Here is a 10383-nt window from a genome sequence, read left to right as displayed (position 1 = left end):
GTCACTGGTTTTACTCAGTGTAGCACAAAACAAATAACAAATTATTTAGTTACACAACTCAATCATGTCTCATCTCTTCCTCTTTTACAACATTCAGTCAGTCACATGATGTGTAACAAGGAGGCGGAGCTAAACATGCTACGGCACAAGTTCGGATCCCTCAACCACCAAGTTGCCACTGTTGGGCCCTTGAGCGCTGCCCCTAACCCTCAACTGCTCAGATGTATAATAAAATAAAAAAATGTAAGTCGCTCTGGATAAGAGGGTCTGCCAAATGCTTAGATGTAGATGTCTCGCTCTCACACACACACACACACACACACACACATGCTAAAAACTAAAACACACTACTGTCTGATCAGAGACAGACACGTGCGGTTCTAATTGGACTGTAACTTAAAGTATTAGATCATGAAACCTGGCGTGTTGATTCGAGCCATTACAGTGTGTTAAGATTGAGCAGTAAACCCTCTGACAACAATAAACTCCACACTGTAAACTATATGTTTAATTATAAACTACACAACACTGTTACAATGTTATAATGTTACTTATACTGATAAAAATAGTAATAATAATAATGATCATAATAATAATATAAACTAACACATTGATGTTCTGTAGTTATCGGAGTGTCCAAAATGCACACTTATTATTTTAATGTATTATTGTTAATATTCTATTTAACAACTTTTCACTTTATTTACACTAAAACAGGGAGAGCTGACTTATTTTAATACAAGGCAGTTGAAAGTCCTGTGCAGACAACACTTTGTTTTCCTTAAGTCTAGTCAATGTTTTTTGTTGGAAGAAAAAAAACAGAATCGTGACCTCAATTCCAATGAAGAAAAATCCTGATTCACTGATAAGAATTGTGCCGCCCTACTGATGATGGTGGCGTGTTGATGATGGTGGTGTGATGATCAGGTGGTGGTGTGATGATGATGATTGTATGATGGTGTGATTGTATGATGGTGTGATGATGATGATATGATGGTGTGATGATGGTGTGATGGTGGTTATGATGGTGATGATGGTGTGATGGTGTTGTGATGATGGTGATGATTGTATGATGGTGATGATTGTATGATGGTGTGATAGAGGTGGTGTGATAGAGGTGGTGTGATAGAGGTGGTGTGATAGAGGTGGTGTGATAGAGGTGGTGTGATAGAGGTGGTGTGATAGAGGTGGTGTGATGATGATGGTGGTGTGATGATCAGGTGGTGGTGTGATGATGATTGTATGATGGTGTTGTGATTATGTGATGGTGGTGTGATGGTGGTGTGATGGTGGTGTGATGATGGTGATGATTGTATGATGGTGTGATAGAGGTGGTGTGATGATGATGGTGGTGTGATGATCAGGTGGTGGTGTGATGATGATTGTATGATGGTGTTGTGATTATGTGATGGTGGTTATGATGGTGGTGTGATGGTGGTGTGATGGTGGTGTGATGGTGGTGATGATTGTATGATGGTGTGATAGAGGTGGTGTGATGATGGTGTTAATGGTGATAGTAGTGTGAAGATGGTATGATGATTGTATGATAGTGGTGTAATGATGATAGTGTGATGGTGTGATAGAGGTGGTGTGATGATGCTGATTGTATGATGGTGGTGTGATTGTGTCTTGATGATAATAATGGTGATGTCATGATGATGGTGGTGATGGTGTGATGATGATGATGCTAGGAGTTTCACATTGGTAGAGTCTGTCTAGTGTAACCTCAAGTTCCTCTTCTGGCACCAACAACCACAGGACTAATCACAGATTACGTTTCTCCAGATCTTATGTTTAAATGTCATACTTTGTGCTGCTGACTTCTGATTGGCTGATAAATAAAGTAGACATGAGTGGTGCATGTTGAACTGTGTATCATTAATGATTAATGAATGTTCATAGAAAGATCACTGGCTAAGTTGTGTGTGTTTGTGTGTGTAGGACACAGTAGTGAACACGCAGTGTGGTTATGACATCAGGGAATCTGTCCGTGCGGTAAGAGTGCGCACACACACACACACACACACACACACACACACACACACACACACACACACCATATTGTGGGTAAAAATTAATTGATTATGAATCAATATTTTTTTTTTCTATGTTTTGATTGACCACACTAACTGACTGAAAATAAAATAATTTATTAAATATATAATCGAGACACTTTGATGAAGCAGTCAGTGACCAGAACTGGCTGGTTTTCAGTTGGATCAGACCTAACCAATCACACTGGACTGAACCGGTTCTTCTAAGTGCTGCAACAGAGCCAATGGTTTTTCTCTCTCTTGTGCTGCGGAATTGTGGGTAATCTTCTTCCCTGCTGGGTCTTAGTGCTCGTCTCTTACCGGTATAATCAACACCCGTTACTCGCAATCCGAGGTTCCACTCTACAATAATAGTAAAAAATTTTTTTTATTATAATAATACTAATAATACCAAAATAAAATGAAATTAATAAAAAGTCATGTGCACATAACAAACTTAAAATATTTTGTTATATTTTGTTATTGATCAGTCCCATACACAGTAAAAACGAGTACCTTTTCCTCTTGTACATTTAATGTATCTGGAAGAGACATTCAAGCTGTATAGAAAATAGAAATCTGGCCTTTCCCTTTAATATTTAGCAAAGTAAGGTTTTCCAGATGAGACAATGGTGGTTCAGTTATCAGATTCTTATGTTTGGATTGTTTGGTGTTTTAATTGTAAATATTAAAAAAGCTGTTTTCTGGGAATATTGCACATCTGACTGAGCTGCTCGAAGGTAAGAAGGTTGCTACTTGTATAAAGATCTCCTATTTTCCTTATCCCTTTGTCTGCCCAAATTTTAAAACCAGCATCTGCTTTTCCTGCTTTAAAGTATGTATTACTCCAAATGGGCGAGAATCAGCAAATGGAAGGGGTATCCTTAATGTGTTGTGTACTCAGGTATTTTTTTTGCGGTTTTGGGCTAGCGGAGTATAGATATAGATTTAATGGAAGGTTTTTTATTGATGTTTGCTCAATATTCACCCACGCAGTAAAATCCTCCGTGACAAAATAAAACCCCGTCGAGAGGAGCTGAGCAGACCAACAATACAATAACACGTTTGGGAGCCGTAGTCCTCCCCTTTCATAAGGCTGGTATAACAACCTAGGCCTCAGTCTATAGAGTTTTTGTTATTTCATATGAATTTGCAAAAATTTCGATTCAGCTCTTTGAAACATACCTTTGGTAAAGGAAGAGAATTGCTTGGAGGAGGTATAAAAATTTCTGTAAAATATTCATTTTAATTACATTTATCATTGAAAAGGGCATCATCACACATTGATCCAATAACTCCTTTGTTTTACTCACTAGTGGGTCATAGTTCAAAGGAACCGTCATTTCAATTTAAGGGGTAATTTTAACGCACAAATAAGTGAATCCCGTCTTTGTGTTAGTACATATATTTTTTTTCCTAATAATTTTTTTGGGTTTTTCCAATTTTCTCCCTAATTTAGTCGTGGCCAATTCCTCCCCGTCACTAGGGCGCTCCCACATTAAGGTTACTACTACCACTCAGTCGGGAGGGCAAAGACTATCCTGTGTTTTCTCCGAACCCCGTGACGTCAGCCGACCGCATCTTTTCGAACTGCTCGCTCACGCACCGTTGGGGGTGGAGTAACACACTCTAAGGAAAGCGCTAGCCGCTCGCGCGAGCTCACAGACGCCCCTGATTGGCTGTAGAGCCGTGATTAATGTGGAAGCGCAAGTACCTCTCATCCCTCCCCCCAAGAGAGCTCGGCCAATCAGCTCTCTGTGCCTCCGGCTGTGAGAGGAAAACAGCCAGGAACCGAACCAGCGATCTCCGGATGATAGGGCGAGCACTTTGCCACTGCGCCACTCGGAGAGTAAATTGAGTTTTTATGACTGGATTAATTCTTTTCTCTTTATTCAGAAATGATATTGAAGATTTTCTGTTAGTTATATCGAGAAAATCTCCCACACAGTTCAATCATATGTGTTAAATTTGGAATGCTGACAGATTGGTTTGTTAAAAAAAAGGATTATATGATCAGTATATTAAGATATGTTCCTGTCCCTGATCTGAATACTAGATATGTTTATCTGAGACCTTATCGCCATGGCTAAAGGTTCTGTGGCCAATATAAATAACATCGGTGAAAGAGGGTTCGTTCTTATGTTGGCTATTGGGTTAGTGTAAAGAATTTGAATCCATTTGAGAAAGTTCTGTCCAAGTCCGGATCTGGTCAGAGCTTTAAATAAGTATGGCCATTCTATTCGATCAAAGGCTTGTCTAGCGTCTAATGACAACAGTGCTTTATCTTTGGCATTTGATTTTACATAAATTACGTTAAGGACTTTTCTTATGTTATGGAATCCTTGCCGTATTTGTGCAAAAAAGTTCTGGTCGTTATGAGCCAAATTTAGAATGTAAGGATCTAATCTCTTTGCTAAAGCTTTACATAATATTTTTATCTGACCCTAGAAGGCTTATTAGTCTGTAGGAAGAGCATTCAGTGAGAGGTTTGTCTGATTTCAAAATTAAAGTTATTGTTAAAGTTAAAGTAAAAGTTTCTTTCTCTTGAATGTGATATTGCGTTGTTTAATGGAGGGAAAAACAAGCTTTCGTTATTGATATTTTAAAAATCTGATGATAACCGCTCTGTTTTGGCTGGGTTTTGCCGATGCCGAAGTTCGGTAGGCTCCCTCCAAAATGAGAGAACTATCGGCGCCCAGTTCCTGCCAGCGTGGCAGCATATTTTGTACGAACTGCAGTAATGGCTGGTTGCCTTCTGTTCCTTCCCGAAGGCCAAACGGCTGCAAGTTTTTTGTACGACTCCGTTTCTCCAAGTCATCTGTGTTTAATTCGTTTCATGGCACTAGCTAGATCACTTTTTTTTCCCCTAGTCGTTCCCCCTCCAGCCCATTCCGGTTTTCCACTTCTAGCCGTGTGATGTTGAAGGGGACATTTTGCTTCACCTCTGACATAGTGCTCTCTAGGGCAGCAACCTAACTAGCCATCTTACCAATACAGTCATCTATACTGTTCAACTTTGAGCCAAATCCGCCAAATGCAGAACGAAGTGACTTTAGCTTGGCTAATAACTCTGACAGGTCCGCCATACTTCCAGCAGGCCTAGTCACCTTACTTTGCTGTTAGTGGTGAATTGTTGGTTTTCACTTTTGAGGGACCACGTCTTTAGGTGGAAGTGTCTGACTGTGTCCAAGACGACTACAATTGAAGAAAGAGTTCAGCAGGTAGTATTAAAATGGGTTCAAAAGGTTATTTAGTGCAAAATTGTGCGGAGCCTTCTCACTCAACCTGCCATCTTATTCAGTGGCGTGCACAGCGTCCCCTTAAAGTTTAATATTAATCTTGTATTTAAAGTTAGTTTGTAGTGTTTTTAAGTAAGAAAACTAATGTTTAAAGGAACAGGCTGAGTTTATTTACTCATGATTTTGTCATTGTCTCACAGCAGCTTCACAAAATGAAAAGAAAATTTATAGAAGATTTATTTAAAATTTATGATTAATTCAGTAGTAAGGCTGTTGAATAAAAATGAGGTATAAAATCATTGGGGTATGTCTCAACTGGTAAAAAAAAAAAAAGTTGAGATACAGAATCGCAGTTATAATCGAATTGGCACCGAGGTATTATGATGTCGTAGAATATCGGGAGGTGACTGTGACTCCCAGTCTGAGTAGTCAGTAATGAAATCTCTTTCTGGTTCAGGTTAATTTCTTTACGGGTAGTGCTGACATTCTAGTTCTATGTATAACTCTCATTCTGCCCTGTGATTAGGCAATACATTAGAAAGCACTGGACCCCACACATGTACGCTCTCAGGATGCTTTACTGTTGCCGTGGCACTTTAACTTTTAATAATGTAATGCCATAAAAGTGTTTTTGTTGCAGCACTCAGAAGCTTGTGCACTCTGTGAATGGGTTATATTGGGGCAGATCAGTCACGGACGATCAGTGTAAAAACCAGACCGTTCCACTCACTGACTGATCGACTGGTGCGTCTCTACTATTCATGTGAAAATAAAATATCATTTTGGAGTCTCCCCAAGTGTGATAAGAGTTCACTCCCTCAGCGTTGCGCTCACTGCAGCTGTTCATGTAGAGTGTACTAATACACAGATGTACTGGAGCTCCCCCCTGTGGGGGAACAGGGCAGCACAGGGGCCGAGGGTGGAGCTGGACCTGAAACTCCACACACAATTAAGTTCAGTCCTATATATAGCCACAGTGTTTGTAAGAAGTGTGTGTGTGTGTGTGTGTGTGTGTGCGCGTGCAGAAGTGGGACGGTGTGATCTATGCAAAAGGCTGTGTTACTGCTCTTGAAGAATGGCTTCCGCGCAACATCTACATCGTAGCAGGAGTGTTCATAGTCATCTCACTGTTACAGGTACACACACACACATACACACACACACACACAAACCACATGTATGTAAAGTGTTTTAGTTTCCTAATGTTTAATTCTGTCAATGTCATGGAGTAATTCAATTCAATTCTATTGTTATAGAACTTTTAACAATTGTTTTTGTCGCAAATCAGCTGAACAGAATCGAAAGAAAATGATGGAAGTGTGTATAAAATGTGAATGTGTGTGAATTAAAATGATCAGATCGTCCCTGATGGACAAGAGGCCCTCCCTAAACTCCCTGAGATTATATTAGAAAGAAACCTTGAGAGAAACCAGACTCTACAGGGAACCCATCCTCATCTGGGTGATAACGGATAGCAGGGATTGATCTGCAGTGGTCTTATTTCTGGTTAATTTGGCTACAGCATTAAATAAGAATCTAGGATTATTTTTGTTATTTTCTATAAGAGTGGAGAGATATGTTGATCTAGCTACACTAAGAGCTTTTCTATAGTTCAGGATGCTCTCCTTCCATGCTATTTGAAATACTAGTAATTTAGTTTGACGCCATTTATGTTCTAATTTCCGAGCGGTCTGTTTTAAAGTGCGCGTGTGATCGTTATACCAGGGAGCAAATTTCTTATCTCTAATAATTTTTCTTTTAACTGGAGCTACATTATCTAAGGTATAACGGAACGTCAACTCTAAATATTTAGTCGCCCAATCGAGTTCTGTGGGGTCACACGGTGATCCAATCAAAGTTGGTAACTCTGGGAGATTTTTTTTTTTTTGTATTTGTGTGTTGTGTATAAATGTGCAGTATGTAACTGTGTGTGTTTCAGATGGTGGGGATTTTTCTGGCTCGGAATCTGATCAGTGACATTGAAAAAGTAAGATTTAATTACTAACCCATGAAGACCAAGAGATGACGAGAGAATACAAACTCATTGACTCGATTCATTCATTTCCCTCAGTTTCTTTCTATCTGTGTGTGTGTGTGTGTGTGTAAAGGAGAGACAGCTTGTATGTTCTGGTGTGTGTTGAATGTGGATTCGTCTCTGCAGTGCCTTTGAAGCAGTGTGTGTAACACTCGCAGTGTAACGACTGTAACTGTACTTTCACTCTCAGGTCTTAAATCTGCTTTGTAATAATTAGAGTTTAAAGTTTTTGCGATGTTGTAGAAAAATGTGAAAACATTTGATCAGTGCGTAAAGCTTCTAACAGGGACCCTTCAGACGGAAGCGATTATTAGATTGTGTGTGTGTGTGTGTGTGTGTGTGTGTGTGTGTGTGTGTGTGTGTGTGTAAGGTTTTCCTCCCTGAGCACTTTATTAGGAACACTGGGCTGGCTCGTCCTTTGCTCTGTGAACAGCCTCGGTTCTTCATGGCGTGGGTTCTTCGATCACGTCACACAGTTCCTGCAGGTGTTTCACGGTCACGCTGAGAGTCTTGTGTTCTCTCGCGTTCCAAAGATCTAAAGAGCACGGACTGAGGTGCCATGAGGCGATGAACACACTCACACTGTGCCCGCGCCCAGACAGACGAGAGAAAGACGGAGAGAGACAGAGGCATTAAAGCCCTTCTAAGCCCAGCAACCCCGCTACAGTCAGTCGCTAAAATCACACTTTCCCTTATTCTGGTGTTTGATGTGAACATTGCCCCGCCCTGTTGACCCAAACCTGCAGGAGTTTAGTTTTTTCAAATGTTGCCTCGGTGCCCTTCAGCTCATTACATGCGTTCCTTATAAAGTGCTCAGGTCGGTGTGTGTGTGTGAATATAACAATAACCAACAGGACATTTTATTCAGTTTCTTGCTTAAACTTGTGTTTTCTTGAAATTTGATTCTGAAAAGTGTTTGTGTGTGTTTGTGTAAGAGAGCATGTGAATTACAGATCATTGTAAAGCGTTTGTGTTGTGGTCCGAGTCCCAGGGTCTCTCCCTACTGTTCCTTATTTCTGCCAGTTGCCTTTTATAGAAACATTACACAGAATTATTAAGCCTAATATTTTCTTTCAAAATATTTTAAAATGTACTGCACTGTTTAAACTCTGTGCCATTATAAAATGTTTATCATAGTGTTACCTAACGAATGTTTAATTTCTAACTTGCTTCACTGTTTATTTCTTACTGCTGTTTGAAATGTATACTTCTGAGGGTATTTTTAAAGCGACTTTTGGACTGAAATATTATATTTTATATGTGAATAAAAGCTGCAGTTTTGCTGATGTGGGATTTTATTGCAAAGTTTCCAACAGTTGTAGTGGTAATATGCCGTTCCATGTAAAAAAAAAAAAAGAAAAAAACTAGAAAATGTGAAGTACATACAGTGGTGTGAAAAAGTGTTTGCCCCGTTACTGATTTCTTTCTTTTTTTTTTTTTAAGGGGGGGGGGATTTTTAGTCAGTTGATTTTCAGTCAGTTTTCTATAAATTCATCCTACCTGTGAATCCGTCCTACATACGCTCACTGTGCATGCACAAACAAAATATTCCGCAGCTTTCTCTAATTTTGCGGAATGGCCATAAATCCATGCTGCTACTAGTGGGATCTTGCGGTGAGTGTAGTAGTTTTTTCATATTTGTGTGATTACATGTTAACTTTAATTGTAGATATAATGTTACTTTAACAGTCTATGAATATATAAGTATATTTCAGTACCGAATAAATTGCCAACACGTATTGTATATTTTTATGCATCCCGAAAAATATGATGCTTCCCACGTCATGTTTCACTTGCGAAAGAACATCTTCATACTGCTGTGTCTTCTTTGACAAAACACACACACTTATATATATATATATATATATATAAAGTACTAAAAAAAAATAAGATTGCATTCAAATGGTAGAGTCAGAATTTGGCGTAAACAGAATGAGAATATGGATCCATCATGCCTTGTTACCACTATGCAGGCTGGTGGTGTAATGGTGTGGGGGATGTTTTCTTGGCACACTTTAGGCCCCTTAGTGCCAATTGGGCATCATGTACATGCCACGGGCTACCTGAGCATTGTTTCTGACCATGTCCATCCCTTTATGACCACCATGTACCCATCCTCTGATGGCTACTTCCAGCAGGATAATGCACCATGTCACAAAGCTCCAATCATTTGGTTTCTTGAACATGACAATGAGTTCACTGTACTAAAATGGCCCACACAGTCACCAGATCTCAACCCAATAGAGCATCTTTGGGATGTGGTGGAACGTGAGCTTCGTGCCCTGGATGTGCATTCCACAAATCTCCATCAACTGCAAGATGCTCCCCACAATATGGGCCAACATTTCTAAAGAATGCTTTCAGCACCCTGTTGAATCAATGCCACGTAGAATTAAGGCAGTTCTGAAGGCGAAAGGGGGTCAAACACCGTATTAGTATGGTGTTTCTAATAATCCTTTAGGTGAGTGTATATATGCTCACAAGACTACTAGGTCATAGTCACTCATCATCTATACCGCTTGATCCTGTATTCAGGGTTGCAGGGGCCTGGAGCCTATCCCAAGAGGCTTAACACATGAGGCGGGGTACCCTGGACAGGGTGCTAATCCATCACAGGGCACACACACTCACACACCCATTCACACACTACGGGCAATTTGGAAATACGAATTAGCCTAACCTGCATATCTTTGGACTGTGGGAGGAAACCAAAATACCTGGAGGAAACCCACCAAGCACGGGGAAAACATGCAAACTCCATGCACACAGAGATGGGAGTCGAGTCTGGCTGGGAATCGAACCCTGGAGGTACAAGGTGACATTGCTAACCACTACACCACCGTGCCACCCTACTACATCATACTGTATGATCATCATTTAATTAAATAAAATAAAATTTTATTTGTATAGCGCTTTTAACAATTGTCATTGTCGCAAAGCAGCTTTACACAATCTAAAAAATTATTTAAGTCTGTATGGAATGTGAGTGTGCATGAATCAAAATGAGCAGATCGTCCCTGGTGAGCAAGCCGAGGGCGACAGGGGCAAGGAAAAACTCCCTGAGATGATAATAGGA

The 10383-nt window shown here is 40.0% G+C and overlaps 1 protein-coding gene across 1 annotated transcript in view; it reads left to right on the top strand.

The window, feature by feature from the left end:
* The window catches only part of tspan14 (tetraspanin 14), a 12630-nt gene extending 4037 nt beyond the window's left edge, over positions 1 to 8593 (top strand). The window contains exons 7-9 of the mRNA XM_053501387.1: positions 1942 to 1995; positions 6298 to 6408; positions 7212 to 8593. Of these exons, the coding sequence (XP_053357362.1) occupies positions 1942 to 1995; positions 6298 to 6408; positions 7212 to 7277 (231 nt within the window). The 3' untranslated portion in view covers positions 7278 to 8593. The remainder of the gene's footprint in view (positions 1 to 1941; positions 1996 to 6297; positions 6409 to 7211) is intronic.
* The last annotated feature ends 1790 nt before the right edge of the window (positions 8594 to 10383 follow it).

The sequence above is a fragment of the Clarias gariepinus genome, chromosome 8, assembly GCF_024256425.1.
Source record: "Clarias gariepinus isolate MV-2021 ecotype Netherlands chromosome 8, CGAR_prim_01v2, whole genome shotgun sequence".
Lineage (NCBI taxonomy): Eukaryota > Metazoa > Chordata > Actinopteri > Siluriformes > Clariidae > Clarias > Clarias gariepinus.
This window is presented reverse-complemented; position numbering and strand designations above follow the sequence as displayed.